This window comes from Gambusia affinis, linkage group LG12, assembly GCF_019740435.1.
Source record: "Gambusia affinis linkage group LG12, SWU_Gaff_1.0, whole genome shotgun sequence".
Taxonomy (NCBI): Eukaryota; Metazoa; Chordata; class Actinopteri; order Cyprinodontiformes; family Poeciliidae; genus Gambusia; species Gambusia affinis.
In genome coordinates this window covers 11,977,406-12,004,686 of record NC_057879.1, presented here as the reverse complement: position 1 = coordinate 12,004,686, position 27,281 = coordinate 11,977,406, and the positions used below count along the sequence as shown (strand labels likewise).

Genomic DNA, 27,281 nt, shown 5'->3' with positions numbered 1-27,281 from the left:
ACAACAATCTTCTAGAAAACCCCACTGTTAACATGCTACACTGCACATGTAGAGGCTGCATTCACCTTGAAAACTATGAGTATCTCCAGTGGGAATGTAGAAATATTAGTATTTTCCAGGCACATAAGAGGAAGCACAGCTCTAACACAAAAGACTGGGGCTTTTGAGATACCCTCCCCCACCTCCACCTACAGTAACAAATTTTGTACTGTAGTTTGTGTTCTTGTAACAGTGGCAGGAAGGCCCTGCGGCATCCACCTGTCCTCTTTTAGGACCTGCTGATTGGTCCTCATGGGGTTGATCTACTCTATTGAGCCTGTAAATTTTTAGATGAGCTTGCTGAGGTGCAGCATCCACAGACAGATCATCCCAGTGAGGGATTAAGACAAACAATGGATAAGATGCAGGTGTCATATTCATCATTCATCCTGTTGCTTCTTCTTCAGGTATTTGAATTTTTATCAAACTACGGCTGGATATTTATTTTCATTTTATGTTGTTATTTTCTAATTGATTCGAATTAATTCTTTTTATAGATACATTATGGCTTGGCTACAGGTGAGTGTTGTTGGTTTTTTCTTTGCTTTTGAAGCATACTATTAATATGAAATCCTGAAAATGTTTTAACACTTATTTTTTTGTAATTTTATTTATTTATTTTTTGTTAATCAGATTTTAAAATTTTAAAATCTTAGGATTTTAAAATTTTTAAATCTTAAGTGGATGAAAAATGGACCTCACTGTCAAACACCTGAAAATCAAGCAAGCAGAAGAAAAAAGAGGATTAAACATACTGGAACAATTAATTTCAAAACCCCCGGATAACTCCTGCTTGTGAAAGTAGTGTATATATGAAAGTTTAAACAGGTTCAAATAGACTGAAGATGAACGTTAACTACTGATTTTATTATTAATTTCCTTATTTTTGCTCAGAAAATCTTCATTTTGTGCTTTAAGGGTACTTTACAAAAACTCACCTGATGTCTCTGCTCTCTTTCTCATAGGATGTAATATAGTTTCAATGACATCTCCTTCAGCATCTACGTTGAACATCACGTGGAGCAGCTATGGTGGAGCCTCACTTTATGTCCTAGATTTGAGAGTTGTGAACTCGACCAGCATTGCACCGATCATGCTGATGCAGGCAGGGTCCAGCACACAGAGGTTGGTGCAGGGCTTAAGAGCTGGACAAGTTTACCAGGTCACACTGTCAGCCTTTGACATGCTTTATGTTCAATTGTGCACAGCTTCAGAGATAACAATGACAGGTAAACAGATGACCAGTAAAAAACAATCCTAAACTTGATGCAAAAAAAGTTGGAAAATAATTTCAAATCCCTTGTGTCCCATTCCCGCAGTGCCTGCTGCGTCCCAGATTACATCTTCCCAAGCTATTTCAAGCACTTCTATAAAGTTTCAGTGGTCCCCTGTGACAGGGGTAGACAGCTACATCTTGTTTGTGGAGGAGATGTTTAGCTCACCTCCAAGGATTTACAACCAGACCTTCACTACCTCCAGTGGACAAATAAGTGGCTTGACTCCATCAACAACGTATGATTGTTATATTTACTCCTCCAACGTTGCAGGGAGAGGTGCCAAAAGCAACATAAACACAATAACAACATGTAAGTGTTTATTTGTTTGTCTTTATATGTGTCATTTCATTATATTCTCAGTAATATGCAGGCCATAGTCATCCAAAGATTGTACGGCGCCCTAGGCAGATTGAAGGCCTCAAATCCAGTAAAGCCCATCACCCAACACCTATCACAGTACCAATAATATCTCTTTTAAAATGTAAAAATTTTATTGTTTGTGTGTAGTGCATTTGACCCCCCTAAATTTCTATGCTTACCAATTATTTTGGAATAATTTGTTTAAAATTCTTAAATTCCCAGACTTTACATTATTTAATTTAAAACAAGAGTTTAGATACATGTAAAAGTGTATCTTATTGAATAATTTGTAGCTAGAAAAGTGATTACAGTATAGAGTAAAGCAGCAGAAAGGATTACTAGTGGCACTAATACCTAACTTTTGACTTGCTATTTTTTCTGCTTCACCACTAATACATTTGTTAAAAAAATATTTTAAGAATTTCAAATTCTTTAAATCATGAATCTCCTAACCAGGCCCATTCTTCATAAAAACATGACTACAAATCAGATCTTTTGGCAACGATACACTGTGTGACAAGTCATGTGGTCTCGAGGGTCTTCTGTTTTAAACATAATTCAATTTAACAGCAACTCTTTCTAATCATCACCAATCACCTGAACATGTTCATTCTGCTGGTAGTGGTGCAGCCGCCAACTGGTGTGACTCTCACCCCGACTGGGAAAAGCACGGCCCGAGTGACGTGGAACTCTGTGAGCAAAGTCCTGCTTTACCAAGTGACTGTGAGAAACAACGGCTACCCAGACACACCGCCTGTTGTAAGGAACTCATCATCCACATCCATGGATATCAGCTCTCTGAAGCCCTGCTCCACCTACACAGTTGGAGTATCATCAGTCAACGTCTTCCTGGTGCCTGGAGAGCCCTCCACAGTCACATACAATACTAGTAGTGAGTGCCCACACAAAGATAAATAATTTTAATTCTTCTATTTGTTGTTGCTGACTTTCTATTAGGACTTTCCTGTTCACCGATTGAGTGGCACCTAAAATGCTTTGATAATTTGCGTTCCAAAGTAAACCTGATTAAACGCACAATGTTCAGTAGTTACGTGCTAGGCTAAAGCGATCATGTTCTTTGTTTTGATATCACTTGTTGATTACTTTGCTTGCAACATATTTCAGCGTGGTTCTAGTAAATTGGTGTCTGGAAATCATGGGAATATATTGTTGTTCTCCTGCTATACAAACATAGTGCTTTGATCTGAGCATCATAAAACTAAGTAACAAGCAGATCTATGGATAGACTATTAGTTTAACCATTATTTGATTAAACAAATTAGTGTAGCATAATTAGTATTAGACAAATAGAAGTATGGGGGTTTTTTTAGCCATTGTGTAAAATACATGTATCATATCTACCCTCAGGTATAGGTGGAGTAACGACAGTGTCTGTGGGCTACAGCTGCTCCACCAGCAAAGCGACAGTAACCTGGGATGTGGTGTTTGGGGCTAAGCTCTACAGGGCCGTAGCCGTCGACGGCTTAGGGGCTTCCCTGAACTGCACATCAGACTCCACCAGTTGTCAGATCGCAGAGCTCAAATGTGGAGAAAACTACAAGGTTCACGTCACGGCCATCTCTGATGACTGTGAAAGCACCCCCGACGTCACGGCCACATTTGAGACAGGTGAGGACAGGCTGTTTTTCTCTCTTTGGAGTCACATTTTTTTGTTTGTATTGTCTTAGGTGCATCAGCTCAGCTGGCCACTTGCACATACTGTACCTTCTCATTTTACCTCTCACTGTTTCATACCTCTACCCGGAGGGAAGCTGTTTAGGTTCTTTCCAGTGAGTCCGAACACTGAAGCAATGAAATTGGTTATATGACACCAGTCAGTCTAAAACCCTGTACAGTGTATTGAAGCAGGAGTTGTTTTAAATGCCAGTTATTGCTCAGAGTGAAAAGTACAAGGAGGGCAACACCCATCTTGTACCGTGCAAAAGTACTCTCAGAGCAATCCCCCATATGACAACCACAAACTTGAATGTTTTTTATTGTGATGTTATGTGAATGACCAACACAAATAAGTGCATCACTGTGGAGGAAATTGAGAAATAATTCTCAAACTTAAAGTAGAGAAGATTATTGTATTTAGTGTGTGTATTTAGCCTCCCTTTTGGGGTTATGTCTCTACCTGCTTTTCATCTATAGGCTGAAATTGTTGCTGATTTTTTTAAACCCATCAAATTCTGTCAGATTTAATAAAAAGCACAAGTGGACATCAGTCTTCATTTGTTTAAGATCTTGACTTTGACTGCTATTCTGAAAGTTCAGATTGAAACATTCATTGAATAAATTTACTGTACACATTGGTTTCCGTTCCCTCCTCCGTTAACAGTGTTTTTATGTGTATTTATTACACCCTCCAGTCCCCTGCGCTCCGGTTCATCTCCAGACCACACATGAATGCTCCTCCAACGTCATCGTCTTCAGCTGGGAGCCAACCAATAACACCAACTACTATGTGGCCACTGCTGTGGACAACACTGGCAAAACGACAGAGTGCAGGACGGTGGACAATACGTGTTACTTCACCAATGTGGGCTGTGGTCGGATCTACACGTACAATGTGTATGCTGTGAGCTCAGAGTGCAACAGCCACATCAGCGAACCCAAGTATATCCAGACCTGTGAGTACTAAAAGGAAATCTGATTCTTGTAATTGCCTTTTGGTTCAACATTGTGCCGTTGCACTGGTTGACTTGTTCCATCTTATGCCGAGCAGCTCCTTGTTTCCCATCGAACGTGAAGACAGAAGCTGACTGCTCCACAAACACTCTCATCACAACCTGGGCCTCTGCTGCAGGAGCTTCGTCATACAATGTCAAGGCTGAAGGGAACAACGGAGAAACCTACCACTGCTCCTCCGCAAACAATACTTGTGAAATCACCAGTGTGCCATGTGGAGAACAGCTCAGCGTGTGGATTGTTGCCTCCAACGACAACTGCTCCACTGACAGACTGTTGGTAGAAGCTGCTCAGACCGGTGCGTACTGGGACCTTCTTGAAATGAGAAATCTTCTCTTCCTGGTCAGTGATAGCTGACATATGATGAATTTCTTTCCGCAGTTCCCTGCACTCCCATCAATGTCTCGGCATCAGCAGAGTGCAGTCCGGACTCTGCAACAGTGAACTGGATCGCGAGCCATGGGACTATATTCTACATCGTACTTGCTGAAGACTCAAATGGGAACTCATACCATTGCTATTCACTGGGAACCACCTGTTTCTTGAGAAACTTGGCATGTGGACAGAATTACACCACCAAAGTCATTGGCAATAATATTGACTGCAACAGTACAGCAAGTCAGGAGGCTCATTTCATGACAGGTAGATGATGGAGCAAGAAAACCAAATTAAATCGTGCTATCTTGCCAAATTCTCATTCAAAACTAATCTGAATTATGTTTTCCTCCTCAGCACCTTGCCCTCCGACAAATATTGAGGCAATCAGAGACTGTGATGCCAACAAGGCTGTGATAGTCTGGCAGAACCACCAGAGGTCAGGCGTTTACACGGCACTGCTGGAAGATCAGAGTGGTTCTCAACTCAACTGCACCAGCAACACGGTCAACAGCTGCACAATCCTCTCTCTGCCATGTGGAAAGAAATACAACGTCACCGTCACCTACAGCCAAGGACAGTGTCAGTCCACCTCAGCATCTATTGGCATGGACACAGGTAATACAACTTTTAGTTTCCTGGTTTGTACAGCAACTCCTTGAAGTTTCTAACATGCTATTGCAGAGGGGGTGTGCAAGCATGAATAACATAAAGAGTTGTGAAAAAGTATTTGGCCTAAATGTTATATGTAAATATAGCATTGTCACATGTAAATGTTATAGATTATCAGGCAACTTTTAATGTCACACAAATTCAAACGGAAAAACTAAAAGGAACATTTTTCATTATTTATTTGTTATTTTCTGAAAAAGATTTGACCAAGACATTATCTTACTATCATTAATACCATTAGGTTTTTTTCACCTCTGTTATTTATTATTATTATTATTATTATTATTATTATTATTATTATTATTATTATTATTATTATTATTATTATTATTATTATTATTATTATTATTTACTGTTATAACATAAGAAAAATTCATAGGTGTAAATTGGCAAGGGGTTGGTAATTATTCTGATGGTGTCCAGTTGTTATTTACAGTTGTCATTATTACTACTATCATTATCTGTAGATTTTCTTGTCTTGTTATGAGTTGGTAATAAACATTTTGTGTATGGAATATATTTTATTTGTTGACTCGTTAGCACATAAATTGAACAGGCACAAGAATATTGTAACATGGTTTTAATTACAAATTTTTGATCATTATTGAGTTATATTATTGAGTTAGCATTCATATATTTAATTAACTTGAGATATGATGTAGGATCAAATAAGCATTCACTTCTTCCTACTCCTTTTCAAACAGTAAAGTAATGGTAAAAAAATTACTTTGTTCTTGGCTATGACTGCATATGTTTTCTCTGTCCTACTTATTGCTTGTTCTTAAAAACCTGTTTGAAGTAAATAAATCAAATAAAAACATGTTTTGAATAATTTTATTTCAGTGCCTTGTGGTCCAGAGGTTGTCAACGCCAGTCTCAGCTGCAGCTCAGATGAGCTAAAGGTTTCCTGGAGCATCGCTGTCCCTGCAGAGAACTACACCGCCATCGTCTCCAGAGCAATGGGCCATCCTCTATCCTGTAACTCCACAGAGACCCACTGCACTGTGGGAGGACTGCAGTGTGAAAGCTCCTACACAGTGAAAGTTTTCTCCATTACCGGGAAGTGCCTCAGTCTGCCGAGTCAAGAGGTCCCAGTGCAAACATGTGAGGACCACATGAACAGAGGTAGAAGGATGTGATGGGATTTTGTTGGGTCCCTCGTAACACTTGTGTTTTTCTTTTGTATTCGTTCAGTGCCGTGTCCTCCCACCAATGTCACGGCCGGGCATGCGTGCGGCCCAGATCCTGTTCCTGTATCGTGGACTCACAGCGGCAATGCCAAGCTCTTCACTGCCGTGGCTTTGGGTAGCAGAGGTCACAGGGCTGAGTGCACCTCCACTGAAACGACCTGCAGCCTTCTAGGACTCCAGTGTGGGGAGGTTTACTCCGTCAGTATATCAGGAGCTGATAACAACTGTGCAGGTCTACAGAGCATCCCACTGTCTTTGAAAACAGGTGACACAACACTGACTGACTATCTCTGGATTCAGCAACACTCTCAATGACTGAATCAAGTCCACTTCTCTCTCCAGAGCCATGTTCTCCATCTAATGTGACCAGCCAGGTGATGTGTGGTGCTGGAGCCGCTCAGGTGTTCTGGTCCCCCAGCAGTAATGCAGTAAGCTACGATGTAAAAGCCACCAGCAGTGGTCAGACCCTCACATGCAGCAGCTCCTCCTCTAACTGCACCCTGAGTCCACTGGGCTGTGGACAGGTCTATGACATTCACGTGTCTGCCACTGACGGTACCTGTGTTAGTGACTACAGCACCCCCTTCAGGCAGGAACAAGGTACAGACAAAATCAGAACCATTCAAGTTTTCCTAAATAATTAAGACAGGATTTTACTACTTAATATGTTTTTCTCGGATTGTTGGGAATGCAGTTTAATTTTGAGGTTCTCTTGTTCGGGGTTATTTTAGACAATTTGAGCAAACTAAAAAGACCAATGATGATTAAATGTAAAATATTCAAGATAATTAGTTGATTTGATAGAAGGATATATCCTAATAGACCACAAAGTCATAGTTTGTCTCTCATCATGCACATTTTGGTCTTTTTTTATGTTGTTTATTTACAAAGAAACAATGTACAACTTTTCATGCATCTCTCCTTCTTTTAAAAAGAGAGATGTACGGTACCAGGTTATAGAAAACGCTTCCTCAAAACTGCTCCCACCATGTTTCATATTGAGGATTAGTATCATGTCATTTCTACAATAAATACAAGGAAAAAAACCTGAAATAATATAAGTGACTCCATGTTGTCAAAAGACAGTCCAACACATCCCCTTCATCATCTCTACTTTATTTGAAGTTTGAGTTTCAGGAATTATCTCACAGCTCAAGTACAACTTTCACTATTTTCTCTAGATTCATTTAAGCAGACCTGCCCTGATCAACTCTTTTGAAATGTCTTTTGTGTAGTAATGTTTTTAAACGTTTTTATGTTCATTTAAAAGGGTAAAAAAAAAATGTAGTTTAGAAAACAAAAAGTGACTATTGCCACTTTGTTTCTTTTAGTACCCTGTGCTCCGGAGAACGTCACTGCATACCTGCTTTGTGACACCAACGACTTAGAAGTCAGCTGGAAATCCTCTCCTTTCTTGCTCAGCTACAGTGTGATGGCTGTGCCACTAGATGGCAGTAGTGCAGTCACCTGTAATACTAACAACGCCAGCTGTGTTCTCAGGGGCTTTCATTGTGGGCAAGCTCTCAATGTTTCTGTTAAAGCCTCCTCTGAGAGCTGCAGCGGACCGTACAGCCCCGTGCAGACTGTTCACACAGGTAATGAAAATGCATCATTAAAGTCCTCTCTCTTATTTTATGTTAGTTAGAATCACAAAAAAGAGAGAGCTCTCTAAAGAGCAAACATTCCCGACATTGGATTGTTTCAGTGTAATCAATATTTATTTTTTCTAATGTCTCAATGACTTATTGAAATAAAGGTTATCTTATACTTCATACGTTATTTATTTATTTATTTTTGTTAAATTAATGTTTTGTTGTTGGACAAAATACTTGGTGTGCATTAGAGAGACATTTCACATAAAATGTTGTTATATTTTAGTTTATCTTGTTCCTTCTGGACAGTATATTCTTATCTAATAACAAGACGTTATTGATACAGTAATAAATCGTATCATACAATTGTGATTTGAAACTGGCTTTTTTAGTTCATTTGTGTTGCTTCTATCTCCAAACTGGGGTGCTAGAAAAGTTACTTACCTTGAAAATGCTTCAGTTTTACTGTGGGGAAAGTGTACAAACCCTGCATGTAATACCGTATGTGCTGACAGGCCCCTGCTCCTCTCAGAAGCTAACGGCGGTGATTGAATGCGGGACAAACTCTCTCCGGGCCTCCTGGGAGGCTTCCTCTGGGGCCTCCTCTTACACAGCGACAGTGACCGGTCCGAATGGCTTCTCTGACTACCGCTCCACGTCAGATCTCACCTGCCTTTTCTCCGGCCTGCAGTGCGCCACCAGCTACACCGTCCAAGTCGTGTCCCGGGACAGCCTCTGCGCCAGCACTCCCATTAAAACTGCAACGACAACCGGTACAGTTTGAGCGTTTTCCTGAATCTAAAGCCGACTGTTTTGACTCGGGAGGTGTGATGCGAATCTGCCCGTTCCTCCAGGCCCGTGTGATCCGGTAAATGTGACCAGCGTCCTGCAGTGTGGTTCAGACACAGCCACGGTGTCCTGGGCTGAAGGTGCCGGAGCTGTAGCCCACATCGTTCTCGCTCAGAAAGAGGGATCCCGTGAGTATGTTTCCTGTAGGAGTAACACAACTTCCTGTCAGCTGAACCAGCTGCGGTGTGGAAAAGTGTACAACTTGACAGTACTGGCTGAAGATGCTACCTGCAACAGCACCGGAGAGACGACAGGAACCTTGATGACAGGTTGGAAAACTTAAATTCTCTAAACAGACCAGATCACAGACATCTAAATCACCACTCAACCCTTTTTCTTTTCCATCTTAGCTCCATGTTCTCCGTCCATCCAGAGCAGCACGCTGACATGTGGAAACAGTTCTGCTCTTCTGAGCTGGACACCAGTGGCTGGCGCTACAGGTTTTACAGTTAATGCAACGGCTGGGAACGGGCACAGTGTTTCCTGCAGCTCAGACGCAGCTTCCTGTAGCCTGTCTGACCTCCTGTGTGGTCAGACATACAAGGCCTCAGTCACTGCGAGAGGGAACCAGTGTGACAGTCCACCTGGACCCAGCGCCACCATCACCACAGGTGTGCTTGTCATCATTTTTTGCACTCGCTTTGCCTTTTATTCTGTAGTCAGCAAACTCAAAGTTTCCCCCTCTCTCTCTGTGTTGTTTTCTAGCCCCCTGCTCTCCAGCTGTAACATCTAAACAGTACGACTGTGGCACCAGCACAGCAGTGATTAGCTGGTCCAACACCGCGGGAAGCTCCAGCTTCCTCGCTCAGGTAGCAGGGGACAAGCATCGTGGCAGCTGCCACACTACAAACACCAGCTGCACATTCAGAAATCTGCCCTGTGGCTCGGATTTCAATGTGACTGTCCAAGCTCAGGGAGCCGAGTGCAACAGCAGCATCAGCGCCGGCGAATCCCTACAAACAGGTCTGCATACACACTAATAATGAAGAATACAAATATTACTTATAATAGATATATTAGAGAGATTTTAAGTAACTTTTTTTAATATCTCAAAAGCATTTTAAGTAAGCCCTCACCTCTCTGTGTCCCTTAATCCATAATGAAGTCTCAACTTCAACAGTGAAAACCAGCCACTTTGTTTTCTTTTCAGTGTTCTTTTAAAAAAAAATATTGATCTCCACTTCTGCAGTACATTGCAAGATGTAATAAAACATTTAACTTATAGAGCATGGTTTTCAAAATATTTTACATATAACAACCTAGAGAAAAAAATGTGTTGATAATTTAAAGACAGCCTTTAATACTTTGTGAAGCCACCCTCCTGTGACTTTTGGAAAGTTTCTTAGAATGTGTCTCAATCAGCGTTAAGCATCATGAGACTAATATTCCATCCAATTCTATGCAAAATAAGTCAAGCTGAGTCAGAGTTGTACTTTTAACCCTGACCAGTTTCCCCATATCTTATAAAAAAAAATCTCACAGAATGATGTTACCAAAACATATTTTATTGTATATTCCTCCACAAAATACCTTTTTTTTTTTATTAATTTAGAGCCATCAGAGGAAATTAGATTAAATCAAGCCCTGCTTTTTAGATTTTCTAATCAGCTTTTTCCTTTCCTCTTCACAGCCTTTCACTTGTTTGTGTTTGCCCATCAGATAAAATCATGATTTATGTTATTTTTGTTTTTTTATTCCGTATCCAGTCCCGTGTGCCCCAGAGAACGTGAGCGCCACCGCTCTGTGCTCCACTCACTCAGCTTTAATCACATGGGTGGGCAGCCCCAGTGCTGTTGGACACAATGTGACGCTGACGGGCCGGGACGGACACACACACCTCTGTCACACCCACTCCACCAGCTGTCATGTCACAGACCTCCACTGCGGGGAAACCTACAGCGTTTCAGCCGCGCCGTACTCGCTGACGTGCCCTGGAGCCTGGAGCGCAGCTTCCAGCTTTAGAGCAGGTACACATAGAAATGAAGTTATTTCCTCCTTTCTCTGTGTTTTTTGTTTGCATTTTAAACAGTCCTCATCTTCTCTCCAGGGCTTTGTCCTCCCAGCAACGTCACTGTGTCTCCTGCTTGTGGGGACAGCACCATCTCTTGGACTCAAGTGGCCGGGGCAGAGCTGTACATAGCAACAGCTACAGCCGATGATGGACACAATCATACTTGCAGCTCAAACTACTCGACCTCCTGCAACTTCACCGACCTGCACTGTGGGGAAATCTACACGGTCACGGTGGTAACGGTGGACCGGGGCTGCTGGAGCAAGCCGAGCACAGCAGTGATGCTGAGAACAGGTTAGAAGAGCTAAAACACAGGGAAACTAAAAAGATGAACCTGTTTTAAATGTCTTTCCCTCGCTGTTTGTTTCCAGCACTGTGTCCACCTGCTAATCTGACCAGCCATGTCAGCTGTGAAACAAACACCTTGTCCTTCACCTGGGGGGCAGTGACAGAGGCCGCCTACGTTCTGCAATGGGAAAAGATAGGGAGCGCATTTCCTCCCTCAGCGTACACAACCTCAAACACCTCACACGTTTTGTCTCATCTGCTCTGTGGAGAAAGATACGCTGTCCGTGTTGCAGCCCAGGAGGCAGACTGCAGGAGTAGCTACAGTCCAACCGTGGAAATAAGTACAGGTGGGATATCTTTCCACTTCAACAGGATGTCACATTCTGCTAAACAATAAAATTAAACAAAAATCAACTTCGCTTTTCCTTCCAGCTCCTTGTCAGCCCGCAAACCTAACCGTTCGTGTGGACTGTGGGACAAACAACGGGAATTTCTCCTGGGCGGAAAGCAGCGGAGCGAGTTTCTACGTCGTTGAAGTAACCGGGGAGGACGGCCACATGGCTTCCTGCTCCTCCAACGACACTTCCTGCGCCGTGAAGCTTCACTGCGGCCGCTCGTACTCTGCAACGCTGGTGGCCTCCACCGAGAGCTGCAACAGCACCAAGCACCCTGACATTTACTTTGACTCTGGTGAGACACAACACTGTGCACTGTAATTGGTGCTGCCAAATCTTTATGTGACCCTCAGAGTGGTGAGGCTTTGGGTTGTATTAATTACCCCATGTCCACTTATTTCATCTGTTTTACTCCAGATGGATTTGAAGTAAAACAAGCATCTCATTTGTTTTTGTTGTAGTAGTTTAAGGTTAAGGTTCAGGTAGCCTTTTGCGACCTCCACATTTTTACATTTGAGATGCAAAAAGAAGATTCAAATTCACAGGGTTTTTTTAATAGTAAAAGATTCAAGAATTAGTCATGTCCATTTCTTTCAATATTTAACTTATAGTTTCTCCTACTTTTCCTGTGTTTGTCCCAAACTGTGCGCCTCAGCCCCGTGTTTGCCAGACGACGTCATGGCTGAGTTAGACTGCAACACCAACGTGATGAACGTGAACTGGACTCAGACCACCGGCTCAGACGAGTACACGGCCTGGGCCATCAGCACGGACGGCCACCGAGCCTCCTGCAACTCAACGTCCAACTACTGCTCCATCCACCATCTCAGGTGTGGCAGGATCTACGAGGTGGCCGTCACCTCCTCCTCCATAAACTGTGAAATCATCGCCGGCTCGGACTACCAGGTTCAGTCTGGTGAGTGGACCCGACTGAGCGTCGATCCGTTCTGCGTTTATACTTCACAATGCAAAACGAAATCTCTCAACGAAACATGTGCTTAACCTACTGCAGCTCCCTGTAAAGCCGAGAACACCACAGCTGAGCTAAACTGCAGCTCCAACGCGATGACGGTGAAGTGGCAGGACGGCGGCGCAGCACAGAACTACACAGTTAGAGCCGCCTCTGCCTCGGGTGTGAACTCCACCTGCAACACAGCGGAGAGCAGCTGCTCCTTCCTGGACCTGAGCTGTGGTCAGCTCTACACCTTCACTGTGACGGGATACACTAATGTGTGTGTCAGCGACATGAGCGACCCGATACAGAGGCACACTGGTACAGTAACAGTGCCTTTACTTTGACAAATGTTTTAGTCAGAAAATATCTTCAAGACATTTGAAATGTTTCTAGGGCAGCGAAAGAAAAGGAGACGAGATTATACATCCACAAAAAAGCTAAAATAAACTTCACTAATACACTGCCAAAACACAAAATCTTACCAGAATCTTCTGGTCTGGTTATTAATGCAAATATCTTGGTACATTTGAAATAAAATAAAAATAACTTACATGTATCTTTTCAACAATAAATAATATTACTACTAATAATAACATTGTCAATGTTGATGAAAAAGTACTAGTTATAAGTGAAATAATCTGCCAGGATGTTTTGTTATTCCATACCATAAGTTAAAATATCTTGTTCCACTTGCAGATTATTTCATGTACGACTAGTACTTTTTCATCAACATTAAAGAATTATTGATTTAAAATTAGTATCTATTTCTTGGTGAAAAGTTACTTGCATGTTAAATGTTGTCTTATTTCAAGTGCTCTTAAGATTTTGCACTAGAAACTACACAAAAACATTTGATTAGAAATTGATTGTGTGTTTTTCCTGTACGAAAAAAAGAAACGGATGGTTGGACGATAATTGAATCAACTTAAAAATACAACTTTTTGCAAGAAAGCAAAGGATAATTTCCTAGAATCCAAACAAAATGTTTTTACTTATTTTTTAGTTTTCTTTTATTTTTCCATCTAAACTCCCTCTTCTCTCATTTTTTAGCTCCATGTTCTCCAACCAGCGTTTCAGCCAATCTCAATTGTACGACACGTAAAGCTCTGATCAGCTGGACCAACACTGCACCTACTTCAGCCACAGCCTACAGCGCTCTGGCAACCTCCTCTGCTGGACACAACGCGTCCTGCAGTGACATGAGGTCATCCTGTGACCTGGACCAGCTGGTTTGCGGACAGCACTACTCCGTCGTTGTCAAGGCGATCCTCGCTGGCTGTCCTGGCCCTGCCAGCGCTCCTGTTGCGTTTGCTACGGGTGAGTTAGCGCAAACACTTGGACTGAGTGAGACATGAACATGATTTTCTGTATCTCCCATCAGTGCCGTGTGTTCCTATGGACATCTCTGTCAATTACAATGTGAGTGCCGCTTGGGTCACGTGGAGCCCGGCTGAAGGTGCCGCCTCATACTCGGTTCAGGGCGTGTCAAACAGCGGGTCGTCTGTGGCCTGTGCCACCAATGCCACCAGCTGCTTCCTCCATGATTTCCTGTGCAGTCACATTTACAGCATCACCGTGACAGCAAGGAACCAGGCATGTGACAGTATCATCTCTAACATTTCCCACCTCATGACAGGTCTGTTATCACAAGATTCATATCATACACTTACTGTGTTCTATTTTATTTTTATTTTTTTACATGAATGTCTTTCTCCTTTATCCAGCACCCTGCCCACCCACAAATGTCCAAGCAAGCATTTCCTGTGATCTCCTCACTGCCACTGTATCCTGGCAGCAGAGCAACCTCGCTGTGGGATACGTCGCCTACCTTGACGACCAAAGTGGACACTACGCCTCCTGCGTTGGCGCAGACGTAGATACGAGCTGCGTTGTCTCTGGGCTGAGCTGTGGCTCCGTCTACAGAGTCTGGGTCAAGGCACTGGGAAAGCAGTACAACAGCACAGACAGCTCTTCGGTCTCACTGACATCAGGTACCAGTACCAACTCATTTGGAATTGTGCTAATTAAAGATAAGAGAGATATCTACTGCATACCTTTAACAGAACCCCACAAGAACGTTAAACTATTTCTTTAAGCCTATCCCTGGTTTCAGTGGCACATCTCCATAGCTGCAAGCTATGGAGGTATATTGTCACAAGATAATAGAGAAAACTTTTGTGGTCAAAAGGTCTTCTTTTTCTTGGCTTTTTTTTTTTCTTGTTTTTGCTTGTGCCTCCCCAACAAGGTGCCACCCTGCGCAGAGAGCCACTGCTACTGATTAGTCTCATTCTTTCTGTTTCAAACAGGACCTTGTCAGCCAGGCAGTATCAAAGCCTTCATGGACTGTCAGACCCACTCTGCCACTGTGTCCTGGCAGCCCAGTGCTGGAGCTGTGTCCTATGCTACCATGCTAACATCTTCATCAGGCCACACCAGCTGCTGCTCCACCAACACCACCAGCTGCCAGACAAGCTCCCTGCGTTGCGGTGAACAGTATAACGTCACCGTAAAAGCCATCGGAGAGGCGTGTAACAGCACGGCTTACATGGCAGGACGACTTATCACAGGTAGAGAACGCAGCATGTTTACAGTCTCTGAACAGTAGTTGGGTTCAGATTAGTTAACTGCCTGTTCTCCTCAGAACCATGCACTCCGGTCAGTCTGTCTGTCCACCTGAACGGGAGCGACGCCCAGGTGACTTGGTCCACAGCAAGAGGCAGCTGCTCATACTCTGTGTTGGCTGTGACGGAGCAGGGCATTTCCTCCTCCTGCAACTCCACCGCCTTCCAGTGCTCCCTCACCGGCCTGCAGTGCAGTCAGATCAATAACGTCACTGTGCGGACCAGAAACCCGGCCTGCAACAGCACCGTGACCTCAGTGCCACACCGCTTAGTTACTGGTGAGTCCCTCGTTCGCTTAGCAACTGCCTGCTGGCCGGCGTTTTTGTTTTTTATGTGTAAATGTGTCTCATTATTTGCTTTAACCCAGCGCCCTGCCCACCCACAAACGTTCGAGCCAACATGTCATGCGAACAGCTTAGAGCAGCTGTGTCCTGGCAACAGTCCGACCTCGCTGTGGGTTATGTCGCCTACTTGGACAACCAAAATGGCCACTCCACCTCCTGCTTAAGCACCAACACAAACACCTTCTGCAGCGTGTCTGGGCTGATCTGTGACGCCGTCTACAGAGTTTGGGTCAAAGCTCTAGGAGAGCAGTACAACAGCTCCGACAGCTCTGTGGTCTATTTTACATCAGGTAACTATCATGTGTCATGATATTTGCCTTGAACCTTTTCACATTCTGCCATGTTACAACTGTAATCAGTGTGTTTTATGGAGATTTTGTGTGAGGCCAATCAAAAAGTAGGCGATAAAGAAGATGCTGAACAGCTGCCAATTTGTATTCTTATAAAAAATCTGAAAACATGGCGTACATTTGCACTTAACTCTACAACTGATTCTCAGTTGCATTTAGGTCTGGACTTTGGCTAATTCTAACACATTTATATGTTTTGATCTCAACTGGATTCATTATTAATTCCACAGTCATGAGCCACTTGTGTTAGTCTAGCACATACAATTCACCAAAAATGTGCAACGTTTGTGGTCATAACATCACAAAGTCTGAAAACGTTCACATATTTTGAGAGGTACTGCACGTGCGTTTAATTGATCTGTCAATCAATGAAACGTTTTGCTTTTTTCCATCAGCTCCATGTCTGCCCAGTCACATTGCAGCAGTAGTGAGGTGTGAGTCCGATACTGATGCCGTCGTCTCCTGGAACTCTCTCCCATCAATGTTGTCCATCAGTCAACCCAAGAACATCTCAGTCGTGGCCGCCATCGGAGGAACCCTGCAAACTCTGTGCACAACTCCACGCGGATCCTGTAACGTAAGCGGATTAAGCTGCGGGGAGACCTACAACCTCAGCCTCGTCGCCACCAACGAGCAATGCAGCCTCATGGCTCAGACGCATGTCAACATCACCACCCGTAAGTTTCAGCAGCCGATCATTGATCTGTCTGTTTCTCTGCCGTTTTACTCCAATCCGTTAATACCTTTCCTAGGCCCTTGCACACCCCAGCGTGTGTCTGTCAGCCTGCAGTGTGGCCACCACTCTGCCCTCGTATCCTGGGAAGAGAAACCCGACGTTGAACTGCACACAGCAAGTGCTGTCAAATCATCAGGAGGAGAATTGAAAATGTGCAACTCCTCAGGCTCTTCCTGCAGCTTCACTGGTCTGGACTGTGGAGAAATGTACAACTTTACGGTCGCAGCATACAGTGAAGGCTGCTGGAGCCAATCCAGTAGCCCTGTTCTCATCCACACAGGTACTTCAGAGGCTAAAATGCTGTTTTTTATAAATATACATACTGTTATTGAAGTGCTACTCCATGCATGGGAACAGGAGGCAAACTCATCTGGTTCGAATTTATCTTTTAATTTTACTACATGACAGAAAATATTGGGATGTTGCTTAATAGACGCAACTGCTTTTACATTTTAATGAATAGAACTAAAACTATTTCAATTCTGAGTAAATTCAAAGTGGCTAAAAAGTCCTTATCTGTTGCAGCTACAGAAACCATGCAAATGTTTCTCATCTTAAAATTATTGTCATTGCATAAAATCCAGCATAAATTAGCCTCGATAGCTAAACTGCCATAACAGATAAATCATTTTAAATCACAGAAAGAAACAGGCTATCGACATGTTGAAGAGATTTTTGGGTTTCTTGCAACTGGATGTAACTTTTCATGGTTAGGATTAGCTTCAAAAACTGACCAGTAATTTAAAACTTAAATTATTTCATAATATTAAAAATAAAAGTCCCTATATCAACACTCGGCAGAGTAGTAAAACTATCATGCAACGCTATTTAAATGCACTAAAACTGATGGCCCACAATGTTAACCTTTCTCTTAAAAGAATATTATACTTCAGGGTTGTTGTTTTTTTGTTATTTGAAAGGTTGAAACTGTGAAACAAATGATTCAAAATTGAAACTGGGATGTACATTTTATTTCCCCCTTAGCAATAGATCAGCTATATGCAGATGTCATCAAAGTTGTGTTTCTACAACTGCTTAAGAAACATTCACCAATATCTAGAAAGGACGCTTTAGCATCTTGATTTTTTTGTGTAAAAATTGAAAGAAGAAAAAAGTGAATGAAAAACTATGACTTATACAAACATTTGTAATACTTGCAAAAGGCATTTCTTTTTTTAATGATACACCTTGCAATAATACTCAGGTCTTCACTACTGAAGCATTGTGTCATACTAACTCCGTTGTCTTTTCTCAGAACCTTGCCAGCCTGTGAATGTTTCTGCTCAGACGTTGTGTGAGAGTGATGAGGTGCAGCTCTCCTGGGATCAGACTGGCTCTCCAGCTCAGTATTCAGTCACAGCAAAAGGAAGCCTCGGTTTCACGGGTGTCTACAACACAACCCACAGGCTCCTTTCAGCCACTTTACCCTGTGGACAGCGCTATAACCTCACCGTACAAGCACAGAGCAGCGACTGTGACAGCATGCCCAGCAGTCCCTTCTTCTTCAAAACCGGTATATTATTTTTCACTTTGTCTTGTTTGTTTTTATACAGGTTTCTGAAAGATTTATACAATTAAATCTCATGAGGAAGAAGTCCTGTATTTAATGGATTATGTGAATGGTACCATCACAAAAAAAAACACTTTTAGATTGATCTTTCAATGTCTTTTGAAGAGTTGGTGGCAATAAGTTCTTATTAATGTGTCTCTTATTTTATTTATTTATTGTTATTATTTTCACAAACAGGCTCTGACATACAGGAATTGACCTGATTCCAGTTTTTCTCCTCTACATGTTTTAGAGGCATCAAACTAATTATTATGTAAAGCTGACATGAAAAGCAGTTCCCAAACTGTGATAGCTTTGATTAAGGAGGAAACTGAACTAGCTAACCAAACCACCCTCGCTCCACATGAAGTGGTACTTAACATCTAAACCTAATATCTGCTTGTGCCATCCATGGCAGCAAAAACTATATAATTTGTCTTTTACAACATTGTGGGGAATTTTGAGCCACTCTTGGCTTGAATTGTTTTAATTCAGTCATATTGGGGAGTTTATAACCAGCCTATGCAGCAGCATCTCATTTAGATTCTGGACCACGTGTTGACAAGACCCACCCAAAACTGTCATTTAGGTTTATTTATTTATTTATTTATTTATTTGCCATTCAGAGATGGTTTTGCTAGTGTCCTTTGGATTACTGTCCTGATGCAACTGTGCTAACACCAAAGCCCACAAACTGACAGAGGAATCCATCATTTCTTCGCAGGCCCGTGCGTCCCGACTAATGTGGTGACCACGGCGCAGTGCGCGTTCAACGTGGGTTCTGTCAGCTGGGCCCCCAGCAATGGCGCTGAATCCTACGTTGCTAGAGCAACGGGCCTGGATGGCCACACTCACCTGTGTACCACGAACACCACTTCCTGCTCGTGGACTGACCTTCACTGTGGGGAGAAGTACAAGATTGTAGTGGGAGCCAAAGCGGACAACTGCACCCGCATGTCCAACAACTCCTCGGTCATCTATATGAGTAAGTTATGGAGCCCAAATGAAGAGTTATTGGTGGTAAATATTAACTCTTGCTGTGACATAATCATCATTTTGATTTCATGCAGATTCCTGCAGGCCCCAGAATTTGGCTGCCACTGTGAACTGTGGCATGAAGGTTGTTTCTCTTGACTGGGACGTTAGCGACGGGACAGAAACCTACACGGTTTCGGCTGAGACAGGAGACACAGTGATCACTCTCAGCACCAACATCACCACCGCTCTTTTCTCTGACTTTGTTTGTGGCCAAAATTACAACCTCAAAGTCACCCCTGTCAACCAATATTGTCCCAGCAACCAGAGCGCGTCCACCTCCATCCAGACCTGTGCGTACCAGTCAGATATGGCTATCGGAGGCAAAATATGCAGAATTGATTCCAAGCATATCCGAAGCAATGAGTGAAATATCTTAGATACGCTTCACTCATCTTTTCCAGGGCCGTGCATGCCGGTAGGGATCTCCGCCAAGCAGGACTGCATCTCCAGCATCGTCATGGTAACCTGGGATTCCTCCAATGGCTCAGACTACTACACAGCCAAAGTGCAGACGGACACAGGCCTCTCAGAGATGTGCATGTCAGAAAGAGATGCATGCAGCATTGCCGGCCTGCCGTGTGGGTACAATTTCTCTGTGTCCGTCACGGCCTTCAACCAGCAGTGTAACGTCACCTCCAAAGAACCTGCAAGTCTGCAGACAGGTGAGCATCTATAGGACATCTTTTTTTTTAGTTAAACGCTTTATTTATACTGCCTCTGTCATAAAGTTTCCCTGAAAGTTTTTATAGAGGCAGATTCTAACATTCAAGGCTTTAAAAGAATAAAATATGTTTGCTAGTATCCAAATTTGAAACAATAAGTACTTTTAATTCAAATCTGGAGGAGTCAGCTAGTAATTAATTCAAGGGTTGTTTTGTTTTGTTTTTTTGAGTCAGCTATGCCATGCACTTCAATGAGGTTCCCAGACCTTTAGAAAAGAAATTGAAAAAAAGTGAGCATCAGGTGCTTTTCCATATATTCATTTTTATTTATTTGTGAGGGGAACTGCTCACTTCAATCAAAGCTCCCGGTTCCAGTAGAGGTCAGAAGACTTTACAGTTATGTTTGTGACGGTAGGACAAAAAAACATGGTATCTGATGTTTGCTATGAAGAAGCTATAATTCCAGTAATAATTCAAATTAAAAGAAAAAACCTGTAGGGTTGTTTACGGTAGCAAATTAGTGTGACTCCAGTGACTTTGTGCACATTTTGTTAATGTGGGACATTTTCACTCCAGTGAAAAAACTTAAATTTATGGTTGGATTTTTTTCAAAAAGATTGATTTATCCTAGGGTTTTTTTTTTTTACACACCTTTTGCAACGGTGCCAGTAAATGTGGAGGCTGCTGTAAATTGTCTTCCTCCCAGTCCACCTGGGTGAAACCTATTCTCTGCGCATTACAGTTTAAAAAGACTCCAGCCGTTGTTTTGTGTCTCTGTCCAGTGCCGTGCATTCCCACCAACATCTCTGTGAAACTGGACTGCTCCAACAAATCGGCCGACGTGTCCTGGTCTCCCAGTCGAGGCGCTCTACGCTACTCGGTGTTAGCCAACAGCAGTCACAGCGACGACAGCTGCACAGCCTCTGACCTCAGCTGCCTCGCATGCGGCGCCAACTACACGGTTCAGGTGGTGGCGAAGGACGACAGGTGCTCCAGCCTCCCCAGTCTGCCTGTGCATTTTGAATCAGGTAAAAAGCGTAGTGCCAGTTCAGAGATCACCCAAAAAGACCTGGGCGAATTTGTCTCCATAGTGATTTTGTGTTCTCAGGGCCCTGCCCGCCTCACAACCTGAGCGCCAAACTCAGCTGTCTGTCCAATGACCTGACTGTTACCTGGGACACTGTCAGAGACGCTGACCACTTCCTGGTTTCCCTAACTGCTGCGAACGGAGGAAATACCAACGTATGCAACACCACAAACACCGTTTGTTCCACAAGCAGCTTAACATGTGGTAATACATACGTTGTTCAAGTCACCTCTGTGAGAGGCGTCTGTCAGAGCAAGCACAATCAAACCCGCAGCATCCAGTCAGGTATGAAAATAGATAAAAACATTTTTTTTAAAGTCCTAATTTCCCATAAGCATCCCATCACAGAGACTTACAGCTCCGATGCGTTCTCCTCAGCGCCGTGTCAGCCTCAAGGCGTCAGAGGCTACCTGAACTGTGTGACCAGCTCTGCCTGGATCTCCTGGGACTCGGCTCCTGGGGCGGAGAGCTACACCGTGTTCGCTGTTGGAGGGGAGGCCTACACAGCCAACTGCACCTCCACCAACACAACATGTGAGGTGGAAGACCTGGCCTGCGGCGTTTCCTACAGCTTCACTGTCATCGCTAAGAACCGCCAGTGTGAGAGTCCACCAAGTGACTCCATCAGCTTGCAGATGGGTAAGAGTCGCTTTTACGCAGATTTCTGCGTAGAAGCTTTTGCACTATTCAAAACTATACCTTTTAAATATATATTTTTAGGATTTGATATAATAAACCAACACAAAATGTAATTGTAAAGCAAAAGCACAACTGAATTCACACTTTTAAACATATAAAAATGTTAAAATTGTGGCTTGATTCAGCCTCCTTGAGTCAGTAATTTCTAGTATTTCGCTTTGCTACAGCCACCTGTCTTGAGGATTTTGTTTCTACCAGCTTTGCACATCTGCAGATTGAAATTGTTGCTTTTTTACCTTTGCTGAACATCAACAGCTTTAGATTTAGATCTGCTTTGAAAACGTGAGCATGGTTTGATCTAAACCAATCCATAGTAGCGCTGGTCTTGTTGTCCTGCTGATTGGCAAACCTTTTAGTCTCAAAGATTTTGCTGCCTGCAAAAGTTTTTTTTTTTCCCAGATAGATCTTGTTACATAGGCACGCCACACTTTTCAAGTTTTATCTGTAAATAATTTGTAAAGCCATTAATTTTTCCCCTTTCATTTCACAATCCTGCACAACTTTGCCACAGTTTAGTTACTAACATTTGTCCCGTTTTTCAGCCCCTTGCCCCCTCCCTGGTATCACCGCCTTTGCTCAGTGCCATAATTCCTCCATTCTCGTTGAGTGGGAGAAGATGAGAGGCAACCCCGGAGACACCCTGTACATTGCCGCAGCGGAGGCCAGTGATAACACCTACCTGACCTGCAACAGCACGGGCAACAGCTGCCTCCTCCAGGGAGCAAAGTGTGATCTCCGTTACACCATCATTGTTGCCATCTCATCGGTCCGCTGCAGCTCTGTGAGGAGTCCACCCTACAGAATTAGCATGGGTAAAATCTGTTTGTTTTTATAGACCCATATGCTCGTCCACTTTTTTTTACAAAGGAGTTGTTTGCACTATTGTCCTCTTCTTAAAGTTTGTTATATCTTATAATAGTGCATAGAGGGGAAAAAAGAGAAGATTTTGAACACATGCCTATTAATTATTTGATAAAATACAGGTAGCATGTCTCCAAGAACGTGCAACAAAGTTGTTTTTAAGATGCAGCAACAATTCAAAGTGCTATACTAAACATGACATCATTCGGGATCATTTTCAGTCCAGCTTCAGAGAGAAAAGGAACAAGTTCTGCCCTGACCTGATAGTAATTTTGAGGAATTCCTTGGAAATACAGTTTTGCTTATTTATATACAACAATATTCCATTGAGTTGTGAAAAAAAAACAGGGCAGAAAAACACTAACAACTTGGAAGTGATGTGGATGCGATTGAGGGGAACCAAAGCAGAAAACTAAAGAATTAAACATAGAACAGAGTCTATAGCCGTAACCTTGATAAAGAAAATTTTCCCGCAGAGCCCTGTGCTCCTAAGGATGTGGATGTGAACGTCTCCTGTGAGGATCGCAGTGCACTCGTGTCCTGGACCCCTTCTCCCGTTGCCGAAGCCTACCACGTGGTTGCCGTGGGTACGCACGGGCATAAACACACCTGCAACACCACCTTCAGCAACTGCAGCATGTCGGACCTGCACTGTGACCAGACATACACAGTATCTGTGGTAGCCAGTCACGAGAACTGCACCAGCAAGACCAGTCAGAGTGCGACAATCAACACAGGTACCAGGGAATGAGAAAACTGCAGCTACATTTCAGAGGTTGACAGTCATCACCGACTAAAATTCCTCCGTCTGTTTAGGCCCCTGCCAGCCAAGTGGACTCTCTGTGACTTTCCATTGTGACAATCAGTCTGCGACGCTGACCTGGAGGCCCAGTTTCTACGCAGAGGGCTATTATGGCTGTGCTCAAGCTAAGAACGGAGACAGGCTCTACTGTCACAGCGCAGATCCTGGCTGCACCATCAACGGGCTCGTCTGCGGGACGGTTTACAATTTCTCCGTGCAGGCCTCAGACGGGAAGTGCAACAGCTCTGTCAGTGACCCGGTGCAGATTGCAGGAGGTATAAACCCAGCATGTAACTTCTAAAAGATATTTTCTTTTACTTAAAGCAGAAAACTAACCATTCCCCCCTCGTCCTTTGCAGTGCCTTGTCCTCCTCTGGCTGTTGAAGTGCAGCTGGTCCCGATGAAGACGGAGATCCAGGTGATGCGCTTCACCTGGACGCAGGTCTTGTGTGCAGAAACGGAGTACCTGTTGACCCTGACAGGAAGTCTGCTAGGAGACGCCCACTCTCTGTTTGAGATCTCCTCCTACTGGACCAACGTCACGTACTTTGAGATCCCTCTTCCCTGCAGTTCGTCCTACGTTGCCACACTGCAGAGCAGGAATGCAGCAGGAACAAGCGACAAATCAACACCCCTCAATGGAACCACAGGTAGACTGAACTGAGGTTGGTTATTTTAAAGCTACAAGTCAAGGTAAACTCTACCAATGTGTCTGGTGACGTCACAAAAAGGCAACAGACCAGAGCTCCTTAATCGAGCTTTTTAATCAAATACCTCCCTCAAAAATGTAACTTCTGTTTTGCACGGCTGCTGCAAAACATGTCAGAACTGAATTGGCAAACCGTAAATATTAAGAGGAGCAAGCCAGGATGGAGTGGCCAGATTTCATTAACAAAAATCTGCAGCTTCCACTTCAAGCCAAGTTGTTCATTTGAAACAAAATAATAAATCACAGCACAACATCCGACCAATAACTTGCACCAAAACTGATGCTAACGTTAAACATGTGTTTTAAATAAGTGATAGCAGAGCAGGAAATGAGGAAAACTCTCTAATTGAGTCATTTTGGCATCATAAGTAGGATTTAGGATTCCTCAAGAACTAAATTCTTATAGTTTTTTCTTATATATTTCACTTTAGGTAGTGTTTCCATCTAATATTAACTGGTTTTGATTTTGTGTTGAAAAAACATAAACCTTTTTTTTTTTTACTGTTCTATGACCATCCATCCATTAGAACCAACAGAACAGAGTCCAGGAAATCAAAAATGTACAAGACAAATAGATGCTGCATAAAGGGAAGAGCTTCACCTTCTTTGTGATCTAAAGTTCTAAACGATCTTTCGACATAAAAAAAAAAACAGAAATTACTTTAGCGTGACACAGAATCAGTTAAAGTAACACACGATTTACGTAAACACTTTGTGGTTTTTGAAAATATAAAGTTAAGTGCAGTAAAAAAAAAAAAAAAAACAATTCTCAACTATTCTCCACTTACACATCGTCAGTGTTCATTTACAGTGTATTAAAGGTTTTGTTGTTTTTTTCCTCCGAAGAGTTTTTGCGGTGCTAGTGGCTCGTATTTTTACGACAGTAGGCAGACAGGAAAGAGGGCGAGGAAGACATGCGGCAAAGGTCCTTGGGACCGGGAGTCGAACCCACGATGTCCGCGTCGAGGACGTCCCCCTGCTAACCCCCTGCGCCACCACAGCACGTGCATTAATAGTTACTAAAAAGAAGCAATATCTCAAGTTTTAATTCCAGTTTCTTTTCCCCTTTCCCAGCTCCTTGTCCGCCAACAGGAGCGACGTACAGCGGCAACATCTCCTTTACCACCGTTTCATGGAGCTCATCTGTGTTTGCCACCACATACACTCTGTATGACAACAGCGTGTCTCCACGGAAACAGCTGTGTGGCAGTGCGACGCTGTCCTGTTCCCTGTCCAATGTCCCCACCAGCAGTCTGGTGGTCACAGCCAGCAACACTGCAGGAGAAAGTCAACCTGCAAATGTCACACCAGGTAATATTCAGTGTGAAAACAAACAAAAAAACATAAAAAAAAAGACATTTGTATTCAGAAAACGGACTAATAAGCTCTTTTCTCTGTTTAGCTACATCGCATTTAATCAGAAGGAGAGATCTCAGGGAACGAATACCAGAGAATGGTGAGTTTTATTATTTCTGAGTTTATTGCTTGCTGTAAATGAGTAGAGAAAAAAAAGGTGTGTAAGTGGCCATGTTTCCTCATTTACTCGGTACCTTCCGAAAAGTATTGATGCCTGCTTTAGTCACTGTAGTATTATTGTGTTTGATTGATCAGCTTGAATTTAAAGTCCATGAAGAATCTATGAAGTATTATCAAGAGAAAGACCCAAAAGCACTAATTGCAGTAATTAATGCAAAAGGAACAAAGTATTGTTTTTTCAGCTGCCATTTTTGCATGACAAATCCATATTTTAAATAATATTTATTAGCTTTAAGCTGTAATCTTCAAAACTAACAGACACAAACCAAAAATGTTTCCTAGTTTAATCGAACAAAGTTTTATTTTTCATGTATATAGTAATTTATTTGGAGTAGAGTACCCTCTATTTGTCATTAAACAGCCTAAATTTAACCGTTAGCTTGAGCAGAATTAATGGTCAACATTTGAAAGATGGCTGACATCTTTGGATTGTTTTTCATTGCTAGGAAACATCCCCGCGCCGCTGCTGGACGTCATGCAACCCTCGCCATCTGTCCTTTTCCTCCAGTGGTCTCCGGTGGAGAGCGCTTCCTTTTACAACCTGCTGATCAGGAACCAAGGCAGCTCCGACCACGACCAGAAGCTCACAGTGTACGGGGAGAGCATGATTGTGAGCGAGCTGAACCCCGACTCTGCCTACTGTCTCTCCATCTTGGCTGTGATCGCAGACGTGAGCGGACCAGAGTCAGATCCCGTGTGTGTGCAAATAGGCCAACGGATTGCTCTGTAGATGGAAAAAAAAAAAAAAACCTGTACAGATAAATCTTCGCGATGCAGATCTACTAAGGAAAATGTTATGGTTGACCAGGTGGAAGCACACTTAATGTGACATATCCTGAACTCAGAGCACAAGGGCTTTAGATAGAGTAGATTATTGAAAATTGTTTGGGTAGTATTATGGTTTAAGATTCATTTTCACACTTTCAGTCTTTTCGCTTTTTTTCCCACTTTTGTAAATTCTACATTAACTTGCCTATGGGAAACATATCAGAAATGGTATAAACATGACCATGCACTAAAGTTTTAAATGTATTTTAATAATAATAATAAAAAACCATTTTTATTCTAATTAAAGTGACAAAATCATAACTGGATTCAGTGTTTTTCTTCTTTAAAGAAGCGTCCTTATATGTTATTTTCACTTTATTTAGGTACCTTCACCAAGCAGAAGATGGTCACTATGAGCAGATTCAGATATTTTTATCCTACGGAAAATATGCCTAAGATGTTCATAACTTCCTATATTTATGATGGGTGTCAATACTGTTGCAAGTAGATTTTAAAAAGAATATCAGTTTCGACATCTGAGATTAAGCAGTTAATTCTCAGCTACAATTAGTGTTAAACTTTGAACACACACTTATTTTTCTATCTGGCTCATGGCACAGCAGACAACATATTTTATTTTCTAATTTTTGGGCACTGTACCCCCTTTCTAATGCCACCCCGGGCAACCGTCCAGATGAAAACTTTTTAAACTACTTTCAATAATTTACCGAGCTTACTAAACTGTTAAAAACTGGGATGAATTGGGATGTATATGTGATCTACTGAAGTTATTTCTTTAATGAAGTGAGTATAAATTGCTCCCCT

At 42.7% G+C, this 27,281-nt stretch overlaps 1 protein-coding gene across 1 annotated transcript; it reads left to right on the top strand.

Moving 5' to 3' along the window:
* Positions 1-346: 346 nt before the first annotated feature.
* Positions 347-26,778, top strand: LOC122841010. Its single transcript, XM_044133896.1, has 46 exons — positions 347-446; positions 537-558; positions 1,005-1,268; positions 1,359-1,625; positions 2,299-2,568; positions 3,045-3,305; positions 4,049-4,309; positions 4,405-4,665; positions 4,749-5,009; positions 5,100-5,360; positions 6,258-6,518; positions 6,609-6,869; positions 6,947-7,204; positions 7,936-8,199; positions 8,712-8,969; positions 9,051-9,314; positions 9,396-9,656; positions 9,751-10,008; positions 10,752-11,012; positions 11,093-11,350; positions 11,428-11,691; positions 11,777-12,034; positions 12,395-12,655; positions 12,752-13,012; positions 13,745-14,011; positions 14,076-14,330; positions 14,419-14,685; positions 15,001-15,261; positions 15,336-15,593; positions 15,683-15,949; positions 16,405-16,686; positions 16,762-17,025; positions 18,001-18,258; positions 19,019-19,279; positions 19,365-19,622; positions 19,734-19,994; positions 20,777-21,022; positions 21,103-21,366; positions 21,460-21,720; positions 22,323-22,592; positions 23,118-23,378; positions 23,458-23,718; positions 23,803-24,093; positions 25,227-25,463; positions 25,555-25,608; positions 26,135-26,778. Exons 1-46 carry the CDS (start codon positions 393-395, stop codon positions 26,416-26,418), a joined length of 11,418 nt encoding a protein of 3,805 aa, XP_043989831.1. The 5' UTR covers positions 347-392; the 3' UTR covers positions 26,419-26,778.
* Positions 26,779-27,281: the final 503 nt, after the last annotated feature.